Source organism: Symphalangus syndactylus, chromosome 11 (genome assembly GCF_028878055.3).
Source record: "Symphalangus syndactylus isolate Jambi chromosome 11, NHGRI_mSymSyn1-v2.1_pri, whole genome shotgun sequence".
NCBI lineage: Eukaryota > Metazoa > Chordata > Mammalia > Primates > Hylobatidae > Symphalangus > Symphalangus syndactylus.
The window spans coordinates 103086298-103106788 of NC_072433.2; the positions used below are offsets into that span (position 1 = coordinate 103086298).

A 20491-nucleotide genomic window follows, 5' to 3' on the forward strand; every position below is an offset into this window, starting at 1 on the left:
GTAAATTGAAAATCTTCTGGAAGGGATTCGTCATTCCAAATGCCATTACGAACATTTGCGATGCATGAAAGGAGGTAAAACAATCAATATAAACAGGAGTTTTGAAGAAGTCTCATTGATGACTTTAAGGAGTTAAGATTTCAGTAGAGGAAGTCACTTCAGATACGGTGGGAATAGCAATAGAACTAGAATTAGAAGTGGAGCCTGAAGATGCGACTGAATTGCTGCAATCTCGTGATCAAACTTGACTGGATGAGAAGTTGCTTCTTAGGGATGAACAAGGAAAGTGGTTTCTTGAGAAAGAATCTAATCCTGGTGAAGACGCTATGACCATTGTTGAAATGACAGCAAAGGATTGAGAATATTACGTATACTTAGTTGTTAAAGCAGCAGCAGGATGTGTGAGAGGACTGACTCCAATTTTGAAAGATGTTTTGCTGTGGGTAAAAGGCTATTAAACAGCATCGCATACTGCAGAGAAATCTTTTGTGAAAGGAAATTGAGCAATTTGGCAAACTTAATTGTTGCTTATTTGAAGAAATTGCCATAGCCACCTCAGCTTCAGCAACCACCACCCTGATCAGTTAGCAGCCAAGGTTATGACTTGCTGAAGGCTCAGATTGTTGACATTAGCTACTCAGCATTTGTTGACAATAAACTACTTTCAAATTAAGGTGTGCATACTGTTTTTCTTAGACATAATGCCATTGCTACTTAATAGGCTATAGTATAGTATAAACATAACTTTTATATGCACTGGAAAATCAAAAAAGTTGTGTGACTTGCTTTATTCTGATATTCGCTTTATTGTGGTCTGGAACAGAATCCACAATATCTCTGAGTATGCCTGTAGTTGGTGTGCACATCAGTAGCTGTCAGAGCATTAGACAGAGAATGACTTCTAATTAATATTTGTTGAATGCAAATTATGCTGTCATAAGAATGCATACAGAATGCATTAACTCTTCTATTTCCTAATAATCAGTCCAACATTTGGCCTGAATTTTCTCTAGCCTTCAAGACTTTGGACACTTGAAAGTACCAAATTGAAATGGAAGGCCTGTCAACTTTGCTTGGGTTTCATCCTTTCTATAAGATGGGAAATTTACCTTCTCGTTTCTTGACTTATTCACATGCCTTATTGAAGTCATGCATTGAAACATGGAACAAATATCGAACGCATGCAAATTACTTAGCAAGTGAAGGTTTTTTGAGTGTGTGTGTTTTTAAATCAAACAGAAACAATTATATTGAGATTGAAACAGCACTTGAGTTAACCAAGTACCTTGCTGAAGAAGATGAAATTATAGTATGGCATACAGTCTTGGTAAACTTGGTAACCAGGGATCTTGTTTCTGAGGTGAACATCTATGATATATACTCATTATTAAAGGTAATTTCATTCTTTCTTACGTAGTTTTTAAATAAATCCTCTCTTCTTCTTTTCATATTTTAGCCAGCATCTGTGAGACAGGTCTTTTCCAAAGTAATAGTCTTAGTTCCATATATATATTCATTTCCTTAACAATGGCTGATTGATCTTAGAAGAAAAAACCTTAGTCATAGACCTGGTCTAGGAGATGAGTGAGGTTTGGAAGTATACTTCATTCTTGGTGAAGTGACAGTGTGTCCTAAGAAACCAGAAGTGGATGGAAATGGTATGCCTGTATTTTTTTAGGGAAAAGGATAGTATTTATTAGCAACTATTTTCGTAAGAGATTGTTAGGCAGCCAGAATAAATTATAACAACTCTGTGTTTATAATTGCAATATTATGACTCATAGGAACAGCACTTAAATCCAGAGAGATATATTCCAGAAAATGTAAAAATTTGAAGATGCTTTTGATATTAGGAAAAGAAAGAGAGAAATTAGAATTACTGAACAGAGAAATGACACGCCATCATAAACGAAAAAAATATTTTCCATTGTTAGATCTTAAACAGCAATTATAGGAGAAAATAGCAAAGGCAAAATCAAAGCGAAAGTTAGGTAGCCATCTTTGGGGAGTTAGGGGTCACACAAACCAAAAAGTATGTTAGGTGATGATTTCAAGTGAATTTCTGGGCCATTCGGAGGGTGAGAACACAAATACGTCTAACGGCCCCAGACTTTCTTTTTCCTAGTGGCCAAAGTACCAATGGGAATTTAGCTGAGCTTGGGATGGTGATTAAGAAAAGAAGGCACTAAAATTTTGGTGGGATTGAGGAGGCTCGTTGATAACATCTGATGACTTGTTCTGGGTAAAGAAGTAAAACTAATATTTGTTTTTAAAGAATTTTGATGAACAGCAGCTAGTTAATTCTTAGCGATGTATTAGTAAACATCTAACTTTTGTAATTTTATATTTACCAGCTGATAGCTTATATTTATTTCAAAATTAGGGCTTCAGTTTGTCCAGGACATAAAACAGTTCTTTTTTTTTGAGGAATGTATACTTAGCATGGATGTTTTATGGTAGAAAGACTATTTTACATTTTTACATTTCTTCTCTATTTTGAACATGACTGGAAATGTATGGGATGATGTTAAATGATAATTATAGCTAATACTTTTTGAGTTCTTGCTTTGTGCCAGGCAACGTGCTTGCAATATATTATATTATTTAATCCTCATAATACACTGTAACGTTGGTATTATGGTAAACCACATTTTATGAAAAATGGAACTAAACCCAGAGGTTAAAAAATAAACCAGTTATATATTTAGTAACAGATAAAGGTAATTTCTGAAGAAATATCTGCCACTTGTCTATCACTGTCTTTTCAGATAAATAAATAGAAACATAGTGAAAATTCAGTGTTTGAAAGCCAGAACTAACAGTGTATTTTCTTTGTTGTTTATAGAGGTACCTATTAAAGAGACTTAATTTAATATGGAACATTTATTCAACTATAATTCGTGAAAATGTGTTGGCATTACAAGATGACTACTTAGCTCTGTAAGTGTGTTTTCAGAAGTGATAATTGAATAAAATGCATTCATATTAATAGGCTTCCAGAAGTAATAAAATAAAATCTTCATATCTGTTATTCATTGAGAGATTTTATATGCTATTATTATTTGAGAACAATAGCTCAGAGGTTGCTGGGCTACATGTATTCTAACAGAAGTTAGTCGTTTGAGATCTTAATTTACCTGCAAAGCACGTGCATGTACACATAGGAGCTTATAGCTCTATATTCTCAAAGCCTAGACTACTGGTTGAAATTATAAATGTGTCCTACTATTGGTGAAGATGTACTAATCAAAGCTAGCCTCCACCAGTGAGTTGAAGGGCATGGGAAAGCCACAGGGGAAAAGGTCCCCTCTGTATATTATTGTTAACAGAAATTCTGTCATTATGCAGATAAGATGAAGTAGGTTGACAGTGATATAGATCAGTCACTGCTATAGATCTGTGAGCACAATTTAGTTTCACAAATGACTTTCATATTACTGGTTTGGTGAGGAGAGTAAGCACATTGTCACGTGGTCTAGGAAGGAGGCCAGAGGCAAAATGGGGTGGTAGTATTTCTGTCTTCCTTGTGCCCTAAGTTTTGTGTGTAGGATGGTCTGTAGATATAGGGAGGGACTCTGTAGCCAATAACAGTATAGGGATTATACCTACAACTTCTGGTCAACATGAAGTTCAAATCAATTAGACCAAGCAAGAAATACAAAATATACAAAGTATGATTATTCTGTCTCAATAGTACTCTTCTGGGAGGGCAGAAATTTTAGTGCTAAGGGATGTGATGAGAAGCACATAAAATGGGATTGAGAGTGGTTAGGCAATTTGTATGAATGAGTGGGAAGGCAAAAGTGTGCTCAATCAGGCAGCACATTTGTTAACCAGACATTTCCTTGGCTCTCCTAAATTGGACTGAAGCAGCCTACTTTTTATAGCATCCCAGGGACAGTTCTCTTCAGAGCAGCTCTAGGGAGTTAGACTGCACTTCCACAGAATTCCAGCTTGTTGCCACCAGCTTGAGATTGGGATGGGTGAGGAGAGGGAGTGAGTAGAGTATGTAAATGAATGCCTAGAACTGTCTCTCAGAGGACCTCCACCCTTGCACATTCCTCTTCAGCTTATCAGAAGGTCAGGCCTGGCTGGGTTGAAACTGGAGGATGGAGTAACAGAGATTTGGCGCTGCATTTTCTGGAAACTTAACGGCCAATTTGGGTTTCTTTACCCTGACCCCAAACCTGGAGGAGGGGCCACAAGGCATCACTTACCTGGATTTATTATTGGTCTTCACTAAATTCTTTTGAACTTATATTGTTTTGAAGTACAGTATACAACCCTGCTCAGCTGTAAAAACAAACCAAACCAACCAAACACCTTTATTCTTTTTCTGAACACGTATATAACAGCCAGGAGGAGTAGAAGAAACACACTAAAGCAAAAGAAAACAAATTGTAGAAGGGGAGGGATGAACTATTCCCTTTCCCTTTCTTGTATAGAGAAAGAACTTTATTTTAAAGTCTATTAGATTAGATACTCTAAAATCATGTTGTATCCATAAGGCAATTCTAATAAAAGACAGGAAAAATAAATTGACAACAGCTGTGGAGTGTGTGTACACCCATGTGTGTTTGAGGGAGATGAAGGATGGCAGTAATTTGTTTCTAACTTTCAAAAAATACTGGCCTTAGGAGCTCTTTTTGGTGCCCAAGAGCCTCTCAGTAAATATTTCTCTGAATCTTAAATACATCTGTCATCCACAAAAACAATTTTTAAAACAAACCTGATGTCATTGAAAGGATATTTTAAAATACCCATCTTTTTATGAAACACATATTCTTGGAGGCAGAGAAAATGAGGGTGGTAATGCAAAATAAACTGTTTTTCTTTGAATTTTTCTTCAAGAATATCACTGAAAAAACTTTTTGTGACTGCGTGTTGGTTGGGCCTTGAAGACTGCCTTCAGCTCTCAAAAGAACTTTTCGCAAAATGGGTGGACCATCCAGAAAATGAGTAAGAGTAATATTGTAATTCCTCTTGTTTTTGTCCTATTTTAGCACCAGCAATTTCCCTTTTTGATGTACTCCCTGTGGGAATGAGTGTTTTGCTTTCACTTGGTTAGGCACTCTCTCCTACTATTCTTTTCAAATACCTTTTTTAAAAAACCAGTGTTTAATGTGGGTCTATGTATAACAATAGACTAGAATTTATACAATGAATTGTCACCTAGGACCTCTCATTGCCAAAGCATTCTTCCAATAAGCACTTACTTTGAGCTGTCTATGCTTGTTTTGAGTCTTAATAGGTTGTTCTTTATGATTGTTACATCTAAGAGTGCTGCAGAGCACCTCTCTCCATCTTTCTCTTAGTTTGTTGCCTCACTGAGCTCTGAGACTCTCATTTTGGTTTTATTACCTTTAATATACCACCTCGGATGGACTCTTAGGAAACGTGATAATGAGATACAAGACCAACTTGTATTATCAATATACTCTATACTATTCTAATTTACTTCTTTCTTAAAGCCCCTTAGTTTGGAATTTGATGATCTCTTCTCAGGGAATTCATGCTAATGGCAGTTCTGACAATTGCCTCTCTAGATTCCTACTGTTGTCCTTTATATCTGTGACTATAAATGTTTTTACTAGATTCATGCTTCTAAAATATGATAACCTGGGTAAACATAACTACTATGAAAAATGTCATTTTATGTTATATTTTACAGAATACCTTATCAAATTAAAGATGTGGTTTTATGTTATGGCATTGCCTTAGGAAGTGATAAAGAGTGGGACATCTTGTTAGATACTTACACTAATACAACAAACGAAGAAGAAAAGATTCAACTCGCTTACGCAATGAGCTGCAGCAAAGACCCATGGATACTTAACAGGTGATTATGGTCAACTTACCTTGAAAGTTTCTGGTAGAGGAATTAAATTAATGTAGGAAAAAATTGAAATGTGCTAATGTAAGTATTAAAACGATGCGTATTTGTGCTTCACTACCTTAGAACCATGGAATTTTGATTTTGTTAATTTAAGTTAACTCTTTATGTTGGATGTTTAAAATGTATTTTTTGAAAATGCACTTTTGCAGATATATGGAGTATGCCATCAGCACATCTCCATTCACTTCTAATGAAACAAATATAATTGAGGTTGTGGCAGCATCTGAAGTTGGCCGGTATGTCGCAAAAGACTTCTTAGTCAACAACTGGCAAGCTGTGAGTAAAAGGTAAGAAGGAAATTGAGAACTTTCTTTCATTTAGGTCACTGGTTTTGCACTAGAAGCTCAGCTTTAGTCTAGCTAGGCCACAAACGTCCTTTGCATTGACTAGAAAAGTGATCATTTTTCCTTTATTTAGTCTCACTACAAACTGCCTGTGTATGGAAGAGCAATACATGAACTTTTAACTATGGCTTGAATATTTTTATCTTTTAGTTGACGACATGCCATACTCATAAAACAGATGCCTATTCTACTTCTGGTAAATTTGCCTTAGTTCACCTTTCTTGCACATTCTGCTACAAAAAGTGTTTCAGACTCAAATTAATTTGCTTTCTACATCTTATGCATTTATTTTTAGGGCATAGTTTATATTCAGCAGTTTTGCTCAATTTTGCTAATAGTTTTGTTTGAATAGACTGTTACATTATTTATGGATTGTAAGAAGGAAATAAAAGTTCAACTTCATAATTAAAATTTTATTTATAGTCAAAATGACACAGGAATATTTACTTAGTTCTTTGTACACCTGAATATTTAATTATCACTAATTAAACAGACATATTTGACATGATAATATGTATGTCACTAGTCCTCATGTAATGATGAAGGTAGTATAAAATTATAAGTAAAAAATGCTTCTGCCAAATTAAATCTTACATTAATTGTGTGGAAAGTGTTTATACTGAATTTTCTAAAATGTGACTGATCACTAACAAGTTAGCGCTTAGTTTTTCTCATGCACATTCCACTGGATGCTACTTATGAAGATGGGGTGATAAGCCTTCTGGGACAGATGGAGACAATAGCTCAATCAGTTTTGAAATTGTTTTAACCCTCACTTTTGCAGACTCACAGTGCATTTTAGCGTTATAAAGTCTCCGAAGCCCTGCAGAAGGAAACCTAGAGTTTTCCATACAGTTTGACTACATAGCGTCTTCTAGGTGTAGTTCTTCCAAACTCCAGCTTGGGATATGCTGATGTAAACAAAACGTCATTTTGCCAGTAGACCAGTTGTTCCAGAAGAAAGACAGATGGGAGAAACAAAATTTTCCAACCCTCTCATTTGGTTCTGGAACTAAAAAAAAAACCTATTAGTTAACATTTAGGCCTTGTTTTCTTCTTCTAAAGAATAATAGATGTATGTGATAAATTCTAAGAATCTTTCTAGTAATAATAAGTTTTAGTTCTTCTATGTCAACGTGCAGTTCAAATTGTTATTGGAGATGTAAAAGGATTAGGACTTGGTATCTGATAAATGCTGTGGAGGAGAGATGGTAAGGACTTTTGGGGATTTAAAGGGAAGAAAGGGATGTGCATGTGATTTGGACAAGCGCAGTTGCAAATCTCCTCCTTCTGCCTGGAGGACAGAACACCAGGAAATGCCTGGAGGCAGAGTTGGGAGGCCAACTTGGGACTAGTCACAGTAACTGGCAGGAGCTTAGAGCACTGGAGAGGGAGCTAGGAGTGGGAATGTAAGTTGAGGGTCAGAGAGAAGGACGGGTGATAACAGACCTTTAATATCATCTGAAGGAGTTTTATTTTGTGTGCTGTTCGTTGGTGATGTCCTATTTCTAACTGGTGTCGTATGTGAAGCCCACACAGGCTGTCTTGATTATGACAGTGTGTTAACACTATTGGAGGTCAATTCTAGAATTGGGTGATGGGGATAGACTTAACTAGAGCAGTATAGCAAAGTGGTGGTTTCTTCCTCTAAGAACTGTGGAGAGTGTCTCTTCATTATTGTCCTTTGTCCTTTTATTTATTGTGCTTTAGTTTTTCATGTATCCACTAGAGACATGGTATGTCAAAGAGTTAAGGCAATAGAATCTAGAATCAGATCAATCTTAGGATGAAGGAGAGTGCTAAATATGTAACCTTAAACAAGATACTTAACCTAAGCTTCAGCTTTCTCATTCATAAAATGAGGATAATAATGAATAGGCTTTAAGATAATTTAATAATGTGCTATTTAAAGTGATTGGTACAAAATAAATGTTTAGTGTTCATTATTATTATCTTACTGAGATAATATGATGTATCTGCTGTATTACAAGTCCCTATATCATTCACTTTATTTCTTTTTCTCAATATTGTCAATTTCTACTTTTATGAAATTGATAACATCCCTCAGCAGTATTAGAGTCTCATGTTTAGAATGAAAAACACACATTAATGTTATTCTTTAAAATAACATGTTTAGTCTAGGCATGGTGGCTCGCACCTATAATCCCAGCACTTTGGGAGGCCAAGGCAGGAGGATCACTTTAGCCCAGTAGTTTGAGACCAGCCTGGGCAACATAGAAAGACTCTATTTCTAACAAAAAATTAAAAAATAAAATAATATATTTATATATGCAATAATTACAGTTTTCGCAGCCACCCATAAAATAATTACCAATTAATAACCAAGACTCAGAAGTTAAATGACTTAAAGTCGATACCTAGTAAATAAAAGAACTTGAATTAGAACCCGTGTCCCCTGGCTCTGATTCCTGGCTCTCTATTTACTTTCTCCTAAGTAAGAAAATGCATACTTCTTAATTATTTATTTTATGAGAGTACTACTGAAAATATTTAATCTTTTAATGTGTTCTTAACTAATGCCTCATCTACATTTTCAGTGGCTCATGCCTGTAATAATCCCAGCACTTTGGGAGGCTGAGGCAGGCAGATCACCTGAGGTCAGGAGTTCCTGACCAGCCTGACCAACATGGAGAAACCCCGTCTCTACTAAAAATACAAAAGTAGCCGGGCCTGGTGGCACATGCCTGTAATCCCAGCTACTCGGAAAGCTGAGGCAGGAGAATCGCTTGAACCCAGGAGGCGCAGGTTGTAGTGAGCCAAGATCACACCATTGCCCTCCAGCCTGGGTAGGCAACAAGAACAAAACTCCATCTCGAAAAAAAAAAAAAAAAAAAAAGATATGCTATATCTTTTAAACATTTTAAGATGCCAAGATTTGTTCAAATATTTTAAATTTGTTTTGCTTAGAAAGCTCATCTTATGACGTCAATTCCAGAAAATGTTTAAATAAATGAGGTGGCTTTTCAGTTGATTTTCAAGAAATTAATAAACTTAGTTTTTTAGAGTAGTTTTAAGTTCACAGCAAAATTAAGCAGACAGAGTTCCCATATATCCCTGTCCCCACACAGGCACAACCTCCCCCTCTATCAACATCCTGCATCAGAGCCACACATTTACAGTCACAAGTTGATTAACAACAGAAATACATTCTGAGAAATGCATCCTTAGGTGATTTAGTCATTGTGTGAAGAGCATAGACTGTACTTACACAAACCTAGATGGTAGAGCCTACAACACACCTGGGCTCTATGGTATAGTCTATTGCTCCTGGGTTACAAACCTGTACAGCATGTTACTGAATACTGGAAGCAGTAGTAACACAACGGCAAGTATTTGTGTATTTAAACATATCTAAACATAGAAAAGATAATGTGCTAAAAGACATTGTGCTACAATGTTACAATGACTATAACATTGCTAGAGGATAGGAATTTTTTAGCTCCTTTTTAATCTTATAGGACCTCCCTCATACATATTGTCCATTGTTGACTGAAACATTGTTATGTGGCTCATAGCTGTACTGTAATTGATGAATATAAACAGGCACATCGTTATCACCCAAAGTCCCTAGTTTACAATAGGGTTCACTCTTGGTGTTGCACATTCTAGGGGTGTTGATGTATTAATGTATAATGATGCATATTCACCATTGTAGTATCATACAGAATACTTTCACTACCCTAAAAATCCTCTGTGCTGTGCCTATTCATCCTTCCCTCTGCCCATAGCCAGTTGCTTTTTTATGAAAATGTTTGACTAATCTACTTCTTATTCCAGAAGATTTCATTTTATTTTTTGTTTTGCTTTTTAATGTGTTGAGTTTTTGGTTGCTGGTTTGGTCTTGGCTGTGGGAGCTAGAATCATCGTGAGTATGAGCAGAGGGGCTTTGCACCCCTCCCATAAGGTGGTATCTTGCTGGGATCTTGTGCTCCATTTCTACAGGGTGAGAGAAAGACTGGCAGAGGCAGCTTGCCTAAATGCAAAAACAAACAAATACCATCTCATATCCAGCTTGGCCCTGGGCATGAAGTGACCAATGCTGTGGTTTTGAGTATATCTCTCCCTTGTCTCAGAGCACTCATGGGCATATGTCGCACAGTGACATGCAGGCAAGCTCACAGACATCGTCTCCACACCTACGCACATGTTGGAGTTGAGTACATTGCCAATAGTGGTGCAGGAACCGCTGCTCCTTTCAGCCAGGCCCAGAATTCTTCCTAGGAAGCCTAATCTGGAAATACATTTTGGAATATTTGATTGAATAAAACAACTTTTGGCTTGGTCTTGCCCCTCAGTCTCATGTACAGGGCATTGCACTGGTTGGTGTGGGAAAATTTAGTTAATTATTGGGCCAAAGATGATCTCTCGAATACTCAGTCCAATGAGAAAGACTCCATTGGTCATAAAGCTATCTTTCAAGTTACAGAAAAGTCAGTAGGTACACATAGCTATGAATAGGTCCTGTGAAAGCATGTGAATAGGTATGAAGCAATAGTATTTTTGTGACTTTTAACTGGATGTGGCAGAAGCATTATTTGTGCTGTTATCATCTCTGTTAAATGGGCTTCACGGCATACAGAAAAACCAGTTTTATTTGAATATAGAATACAGAGCATGATCAGTTTTAAACTCAACCTGTCCAAAATGAATCTTACCCTCTTCACTAAGCACTTGATTTTTTTTCTCCACATGTTATTACATTGCCTAAAGTCTTAAGCTTAAAAACATGGAATCATTTCCACTTCTACTAGGTTGTATTTCATGATGGGGAACACAGCCAAAAAGGCTAAACAGGAGCACAAGCAAAATGAGAAGTTATCAGAGTGGAGGGTCCAAGCACTGGGGGGCCTGTTCCCATGGCATGGATCAGGCTGGATGCCTTGGTGTCCCCATGCTTGCCTCATAGCCATCCTTGCCAGAAGGAATCTGACACAGCAGAGGAGATGAAGGGAGGGGTAATGTGAGAAGAGGGAGAGGCAGAAAGGTGAGCCAGACTGGAGTACCCAAATCACTGTTCCCACACTAACGTTAGATGTTATCAACGTTTTAAAAAGGATTACTATATTGACTCCTATTGGCTTTTGACTTCATATTAATTAGAATGTATTTGAACACTGATGGGGGTAAACTATTTGTAATGCAGTTTTGTTGAGTAATATTTGAAAGAGATTGCTCTCAACAAGAATGATAAATCATCTCTGTTTCAACAATAGCCCCTCTTGAAGTTGACAAGAGCAGGAAGGAATGAAGTGTGCCAGGTAATCTAATAGGTGCTTCCATATACATTTTCTCATTTATGCACCAGAACAATGCTTCTAAGTATCTGTTATTCTCCATTTTTACAATTTATAAATTGCCCAAGGTAATGTCAAATGCAGCCCTGCCTCCTTGGGTAACCTTTCTCCTGTGTCTGGCAGAAATTCACACATTTAGCACCATAGGTAGGTTTCCTCTGTTTTCCATTTTTATTTTTAAGGTTGGAATTTGGGTTCTTTGGAACTCAAATTTCTTGAGTCATTTTATAGGTTTTTTTCTGCCTAGCTGGCCAATTAAAATAGAGAACTAAGAAATGTTTCCTCTTTCTTCATAGAAACAGTTTTGCTTGCCTCAGTTATATGCAGAGTTATATTGTCCTTCACGTTGCTCAGGTGGAGCCAGTGTAAGTTACAGCTAGGAAGTTAGAAAAACAACAGCACTGTTTTCTCTCACCTTTATTAGTATATTATGCCAAAGTTAACTCTTATCATTTTTAATTTCAAGTACATATTTTTGAAGTAAATCAATTGTATATATTAACTATTCAACTATCTCTTGGTCGGTCCATTATAATAACCCTATTTTAATTTTTCTTTCTTTTTTAATGCACCAAAAAGTCTTTTATTTACTTTTTTAACTACAGCCACACTTTGAGCAGGTAAGTATCTGCTGTTTTTTCATAGCAATACTTCACAGCTATTTTAAGATTTTTTTTTCTCGATATTCAGGGACACTAAACTAGAGGGGAAGTTTCCATGGCCACGCCTATTGAAACAAGCACAGGGAGAGCCACGGTGCTCAGCCTTCAGGGCCACCAACATTTAGAGAACATCAGAAGATATTAATCTTCTCTCCAAAAAAGCGCGCATAAATACAACATTTTAAATACACGTTCAGGGGGATTTAGTCAGTAGTTCTGAAATGGATCCTCTATGAACTACTGTTTTTTAAGGGGCATAATTTATATATTTATTTATTCCCTTAGAAATTGTATTGATTTGAGACATGTGACATGTATTCCAACTACCTCATTTTAAAAGATAATTGTTTTTAAGAAGAGCTTTTTAGATTTAGATAATAGATTTGTGTAACACATATAAGTATTTAACTTCCTTAGTGTTAATAGGATTCTCTATTAAAAGATGAAGCTAAACTAGTTCATACATGTTTTTACTTAGATTTGGGACATAGGAATTAATAGGGGCCATACACTTGACATTCATCTGCTATAAAAAATACAGCTTTATTTTGCAAAATGCTTTCCACCCTTGATTAACATCTTATTGCCTTGTAGGTATGGAACACAATCATTGATTAATCTAATATATACAATAGGGAGAACCATAACTACAGATTTACAGATTGTGGAGGTAAGTACTTTAAATATTATGAAATACAATGATAATTTGGAAACCACTTTTTATGCAATTTGGACTTGCTAAAATTAAAAATAATATGCTTATCTGAATTATTACATTCTATGCTTCTGCTGGTGCTGTATCACTGTGAAAGAAGTGTTTTTATTGTATCCTCCTCTGAAACAGAGATCACCTGTTCATGGAGGGTGGCACTTCATCCTTTCTCACCTGAATGCAGGGGACTCTGGCCCAGGGTTCCCGTCCCAGACCGGGCTTCCCTCCATCCCACCTTTGCCATCACTGCCGCCAGTCATTGCCCTGTTCCAGAGCTTCAGTAGCTTTTCATAGTTTTTCAAAGCAATTTTGAAATCTTGTGATTAGCACATGAGGCCCTTCATGATCTGGCCCCTGCCTTACAGTTTAGCTTCATTTTTGCTCACCTCACCACTAAGTGTCAGAGAGCAAGTGAGACGGACAGACACCCCTAAACATGTTTCCTCTAGCTATACTGTACCACTTACAAATTTTCTTGAATTATTACATGGCTTCACATTTTCTGGATTTCAGAAACATTCTACCTTCTGTCTGGAGAACACTCCTCATCCCTGTTCCTGGCTGGATAATTCCTAATCATCCTTTAAGATCCTGCTCCTATTACCTATTCTAGGAACTTTTTAATGAACTGATTTATACCCGCTCCTCTCCTATGCTTTCAAGTCATCCTATGAATATATTCTTACCACAGGGCTTACTACATTATAGTGTAATCACTGGTAAATATGTCTACCCCATGAGGCTATAATGAGCTCCCTGAGGACTGAGATAATATCTTAGTTTTGTCTATTCTAGGTTCTTACCTTTTCCTGGCTTTGCTTTCCTCTAGGCTGAATTTTTATTAGGCAGACTTTTTCCTTGTGGAGAGAAGCATAGCTCCCCACTTATATAGTCCTCAGCACTCTCAGTTGCAGAAGGAAGGATACTTTCTCACAGCTTCAAGAGTTCTGCCTAGAAAAAAAAGCACTTTGGTTGGTCCTACTTGGGTCAAATGCAGCAATCACTGTGTCCAGGGGAGATGGAATACTCTGATTGGTCTAGCCAGGGTCATGTGGCCACACTAGGAGACAGCCCCACCCAAGTCACCAGCACTGGGAAGGGGAAGGGGTAGTTCTGGAAGGAAAAAGGGCTGTAACCAGAAAGTAAACAAAGTGGGCAAAAGCAAATGTTTACAAAAAGATGCATTCCCACAAAGTAAAACAAGAATACGATATAAATACAACCTCTACACACCCAGTAGCATACGTAAAATTAGAAAGATTTATGGTACCAAATGGTGGCAAAGATATGGAGCAACTGGAACTCTTTTATCCTGCTGGGAGGAATGTAACATGGCACAACCACTTCAGAAAACAGGCAGTTTTTTGAAATGTTAACTGGAAGCCATCTAAATGCCCATCCATAGGTAAATGAATAAGGAAAAGTAATATATCCACATAATGGAATACTATACTGAAATTTTTAAAATTTGTGTAGCAACATGGATGAATATCAAGGTGATTATGTTTAGTAAAAGAAACCAGTCACATTCTGGGTAATGCAAATGGATCTATAGTGACAAAGGGCAGATCAGTGGTTGCCTGGGACAGAGGGAGATGGACTGCAAGGACCCTTTTTTGGGGTAGAGGAAATGTACTTGATTGTGTCTATGGTTTCAAAGGGGTACACAGTGGTCAAAATTCATTGACTTTTACAGTTAAAGAGCCAGGAACAATCCTCCCCCACTCTTTCCTTCCCTGCTCACACCTGAGTAGATCTAGTTTATTGTATATAAATTAAATCGCAATGAAATTGATTAAAATTCAATACCAGGGCCTGAAACTATGTTAATAAGAACAAGATGAGCCTTTGTAAATAAAGGTAAATCAACTCTCCCTCAGCAAAGAAACAAATACATGTGTAGGTCATAAAGGCCTGAAATATGATCCTAAGCAAAAAAAAAAAGGACAAGTAGACAGTCATATCATTGTTATCATGAGAGAAGGAGAACTGCTAATTCCCAAAGAAATTATCTTTTTCTGAGTTTTGGCCTGCCTAAGGCTGAGCTGTCAGGACCTGATTTATCGGGTATTCCCTGGACAAGGGAAAGAAAAGCACACTACACCCAGAACATGCTGGTACAAAAGCTCCGCGAATCAAGACTCAGTGTGTGTTTCTATCTTCTAAAATTCGTTAGTTCAATCTTTGCCTCTACAGAATCTAGTGAAGTTTTTTTGTTAATGAATGAATAAATGAGGTTGGTATAAATTTAGCAATCTTCAAAGTTTCAAAAGTCTAGTCACTCACAGCTTTTCGAAATTGCAAAAATGGATTTAGCAGTAGTTAAATTATTGCAATTTAAAAAAATAAATGCATTAGCTAAGATGAATATCCGTGTCAACAACATCTTAATGTCCAGCAGTCCTGCTATGCTGCATCAGTTCACAGGATAGTATCTAAAATAAATAATAAAAAGGAAAGTGAAAATGAAGTCATTTGCCTCGCTCGTCCCTCTCCGAAGGCACAATTTTCAAACACCTTCTGCATCTCTGGCTCTGATTTTTTTTTTTTTTTTTTTTTTTTTTTTTTTTTTTTGAGACGGAGTCTTGCTCTGTCTCCCAGGCGGGAGTGCAATGGCGCGATCTCGGCTCACTGCAAGCTCCGCCTCCCGGGTTCATGCCATTCTCCTGCCTCAGCCTCCCGAGTAGCTGGGACTACAGGCGCCCGCCAACACGTCCGGCTAATTTTTTGTATTTTTAGTAGAGATGGGGTTTCACTGTGTTTGGCTCTGATTTTTATGTTCCCCCTGCTAGACATACTCTCAAGCACACGTGAAGCCCACCTACAATCCCAAACACCACCGCCACTCCCTTCCCACCACTACAGGAGCCCAATCCTGGGCACACTATCCGTGATGTGGAGTTGTGGGCTGTTGGTTACCACCTCCTGTCAGGTGTGAGCAGGGAAGGAAAGAGTGGGGGAGGATTGTTCCTGGCTCTTTAACTTACTTTTCCCTAAAACATTTCTTTTACATTGTAATTAGGCTTGATAGCACTATTCCTATGCAATTTCGAGTATATTAGGGTTGAAGTGAGCTGTTGTGAGCTGGAATGGGCATTTTCATCTTATGGCTATAAGTGTTCGGAGTTCTAATCCACTGATACAAAAAGAGACTCGGTAAAATGAAAATTGAAAAAACTTATAACTTATTTATATTTTGGAATATAACTTATTATTCACTTGGAATCTGACTTATACATAATATTGCAACAAATCTTCTGATAACTGAATGCTTGACCTGACCCAATGAGGTAATTCAGCCGATGTACAAATTCATTATCTCAGTATTCTCAAATAAAGAATGACATTTGTAAAGATGCAAATATTATGTACCAATTTTGAGCTTCAGAAGTTGCAGTTTCTTTTGAGATTTTTAAAAAGTGGGGGGGGGGGGGTCACTGTATCTCTGTCTGCAAATCTTAGAGAACACTCTATATGCATTCAGTAAATATTCATTGAGACTTAATATGTGCTTTGGGAATAAGGCATAGTTTCTGCTTCATGGACCTTCCTATCTACATCTGCTCCTTTGGGGTAGCTGTGGTGTTCATCACATTGTCTCAGTCACAGTCTCCCCAGGGACACACAACCTAGGAGTATACATTTCTACTCATTCCCACCATCATCACCAATTTATAAAATCATGTTGCTACTTAGCATTTAGACGTTTATTTTGTCCAAATGGGAAGTTAGATTGCACTGATCATCTGTCTCTCTGTCCTTCCAGCTGCAGCAGTTTTTCAGTAGCATGTTGGAGGAACACCAGAGGATCAGAGTTCATGCTAACTTACAGACAATAAAGAATGAAAATCTGAAAAACAAGAAGCTAAGTGCCAGGATAGCCGCGTGGCTAAGGAGAAACACATAGCTTGTGGCTATCTTTCAGCACTCCTCTTGCATATTATAATGTAGTTTGTTCACAGTTTTGTCTTCCAATATTTTGTGAGTCTGGAAAACCACACATTTTCTTTGTATTTCAGTCACATTTATTACTCAGAGTGCCATTCTTCTCACATTGTCATGTTTGGCCCTGAGGATGGGTGATTGCTGACAATTTTGCCAATGCTGCTGTATTTCTGGGAAAGATGTCACTTCATGTTGGGTTATAATCCCACAGAATTTACTTTAAATGTCGTGTAAAAACAAATTCACCTAAGAAAGTCTTGCTTATTTTGTTGTGAAGGCCAGTGGAATATAAAATCAATGGCATTAATGAGGAGCACATTCTTTGCTGAGGGAAATAACAGTTTTTCCAGGCCCTAGGGTTTATTTAGTTCAACACTGAAGATTGAAAAGACTAATGAGAAGATAACATGACAATATAAAAAGACAGAAACTCAAAAAGTGTATTGACTGGAAGACAGAAGAGCCAAAGACAAGCAAGTTGAAAAAGAAAGAGGAGACAATTTAACAAGCCCTAAAGGCAAGAAGTGTGTCTTCTCCTGCCCATTCCTCTCTCCCACGGTACGTCCTGCTTTGAACCACGCGTTGCTGGTTACTAAACTTTATGGTGTCACAAAAAGACAAATGATTGTAGGATCCGGGGAAGTGCACTTAGGCTTGCTGTGGTGGAGGCCATAGTGGAGATGAAGGCTCTGCTCTGAAGCTCTTGATTGTGTATTCACCAGAGGGATGGACACCCTTTCAGCCTAAGCGTACAAGTGAAAACAATGTTGTCAAAAGACAATAGCAAGTATGGGCTACTATTTAGGATAAAAGGAATCTTGAAATGAAAGAAACAGAACTAAAAGGCTAACTGGAGCATAATCCTTACAGTTTTGCACTCAGGGGATTAAGTTTGAAACATATTGTCTTTTGGCCAAATTGAACCTACTTGTAATTTACTTTACACATTTTCGTCAGTCCCAACGTATGGAATTAGCTTAGTTTTCTCATGCTTGATTAAAACAAGACAACTAAGGCTAATCATTCCTCTTCTAGACTTTGTGTATATGATTTAATCTTTTATTTTATTTTTGTTTTTGTAGAATGGGGGTATAACTACAAATCTCCACCTCAGGGTGATATTTTTAAAGATTAAGGAGTATGACATCAATTAGTCTTTAAAGATGTTACATAAGCTCAAAGCAATGTGATCTAAGACTTTTTTCCTATTTCTTGTATAAGTTAAGGCAGCCATAAATGAAAATACGAAACAAACGTTTGCTTTTATATTCGCTTCACAAGAGGATTCTCCCTGAGTGTCAGGGGAGGCTGTGGGACTTCACCATGTGGACAAACGAAAGCACAGGCTACTCAGACTTGGCCACAGGTCATAGGTCAGAGAATTTTTTCTTCAAATGTAGAAATGTAAATTTTCAGCAATAAAATATCTGCATGCCTTCAAAGTGTTGTAGGTGAGATACTTTCCTGTTTTTTTTTTTCTTAAACACTCATTCTATATTTCCCATATTTCCTCTGATAATGTTGGAAGGTGGCCTAGTATGAGGTATACTCTGTCCTTCCTCATGTGGATTCCCAGAGCCTGGGGAGGGTAAGAAGGGAATCCACATGGGGAAGTACAGAGGCAGATATAGGAGGTGGGTTACCACAGGGTTACGGGTCAAACAAGAAAATATATCCATGATAATAGGATCCAGGCTTCTCACTGTTGGAGAAGGGAGTTACAGATATTCAAATGAAGGGAACAAGAATGAACTGTTCTGGTATGGAATTGGAAGTATTTGTGTGGACTCACGGTTTTCAATAAATAGATAGATTTATAAGTATCTGTAAAGTATGTAATAAATAGCTGTAACATGTATAGACATATTTTGCTCTTTATCTGTATATACATAGATATAGATATAGTTTTTTGCCATTACTTTTAGTGGCAAAAACCGGAATTACTTTTGCACCAACCTAGTATATCTATATCTACATCATCTCTATCTCTATTTATATAGAGACAGAGAGAGAGTAAAAGTAATGGCAAAACCTGCAATTACTTTTGCACCAGCCTAATGGATTTAGACCCTAGCTTCCCTCCTGAGAGAGAGTAGCAGCAGTAACACCTAGTTATGGACTAGGTGTTGGACTTCATATGTTGAAGCTCTAACTCCCAAGGTAATGGTATTTGGAGGTGAGGACTTTGGGAGGTATTTAGGTTTAGATGAGGTCTTAAGGTTGGAGCCCACGTGATGTGATAAGTGCCCTTACAAGAAGAGGAAGAGACACCAGAGCATTCTCTCTCCCTCCGTGTGCATGCACCAAAAATGGCATGTGAACACAGAGAGAGGAGGCAGCTGCCTACAAGCCAGGAGGAGCGCTCTCACCAGGAACCAAAGCTATTGGCACCTTGATACTGGACCTTGCAGCCTCCAGAACTGTGAGAAATAAACGTCTATTGCTTAAACTACCCAGTCTATGGTATATTATTATGGCAGCTCAAACTAAGATAACCCTAATAATGAGCACAGCTATTGCCCATATCTTGGCTTCTAGATGCCATTCTCCACTAAAGAACCCAAAGTTCCTTGAAGAAATGGCTGATTTCAGGGCCAGGACAGGAAAGGGGCAATTAAAAGTGGAACATCTTTTGAAGCAAAAACAAAGAAGTACTAAAAAAAAAATGGGGACATACCAAATGGGCACAAAAGCCAGCTTGAAGGGAACCCCACTGGCCAAATCTGGGAAAATTTGAGAATCATAAGAATAAAGGCAATAAGGGAATAAAATAAGAAATCATGAGCTAAATAACAATTAAAATTTTGATGAGGAAGGGTATTTACATAATTTCAAAGTACTTTCCCACAAAGTACAGTTGAATAATGAAGGCAAAATGAGTAATTTACAGTGGAAAAGCCTGGCAGATGTCGCCTTAATCAAGTGATGAATTCCAGTGATATTCCATCACAGTGGAATAAATAGAAATTTTATTCCATTTAATAAGATGAAATGACAAAACTACATCGTTACTCTTGTTATACTTCTAACAAAGCTGCATAACATGAATCTAATAATGAAGAAAAAACAAATTGAGGGACATGCCACAAAAATAATATCCAAGTCTCAAGGTCATGAAAGTCAAGGAAAGACAGAGGATCCATTCTAGACTGAAGGAGCTTAGAGACATGACAACTGAATGCAGTGTGTGGTCCTGAACTGGTTCCTTTTGCCATAAAAGACTAACGTTACTGGGACAATTGGCAAAACTTGGATGGAGTCTGAAGATTAGATGCTATAATTGGTAATTTCTCAACTTTGATGGTTTGTTGTATTTATTTAGAAAATATTTTAGTTGTAAGAAATATACATCAAGGAGTGAAGCAATAACCTACTGATTTGGGAAAAAAATATTTTTATAGTAACTCCAACTTTCCTTAAGTTTCTGAATAAATTAAACTTAAGATAAATATAAGAGTTATTTGTTACTGGAACTGCAATGCACTTTCATTTCAAGTCACTTTTTTCTTTCAAATTTGGTAATGGCCACAGTCACAATCCTGAAGTTATCTACTAAGCATTTTAATAATTAAGCCCAAGTTGGAAATTCAAGTTGTCCGAAAAGACTTAATTTCTTG

The 20491-nt window shown here is 37.2% G+C and overlaps 1 protein-coding gene across 1 annotated transcript in view; it reads left to right on the forward strand.

The window, feature by feature from the left end:
- LVRN (laeverin) overlaps positions 1-18314 on the forward strand; it is a 65295-nt gene extending 46981 nt beyond the window's left edge. Inside the window, exons 14-20 of the mRNA XM_055299082.2 lie at positions 1240-1393; positions 2846-2940; positions 4852-4959; positions 5672-5839; positions 6046-6183; positions 12812-12887; positions 16696-18314. Of these exons, the coding sequence (XP_055155057.1) occupies positions 1240-1393; positions 2846-2940; positions 4852-4959; positions 5672-5839; positions 6046-6183; positions 12812-12887; positions 16696-16836 (880 nt within the window). The 3' untranslated portion in view covers positions 16837-18314. The remainder of the gene's footprint in view (positions 1-1239; positions 1394-2845; positions 2941-4851; positions 4960-5671; positions 5840-6045; positions 6184-12811; positions 12888-16695) is intronic.
- Positions 18315-20491: the final 2177 nt, after the last annotated feature.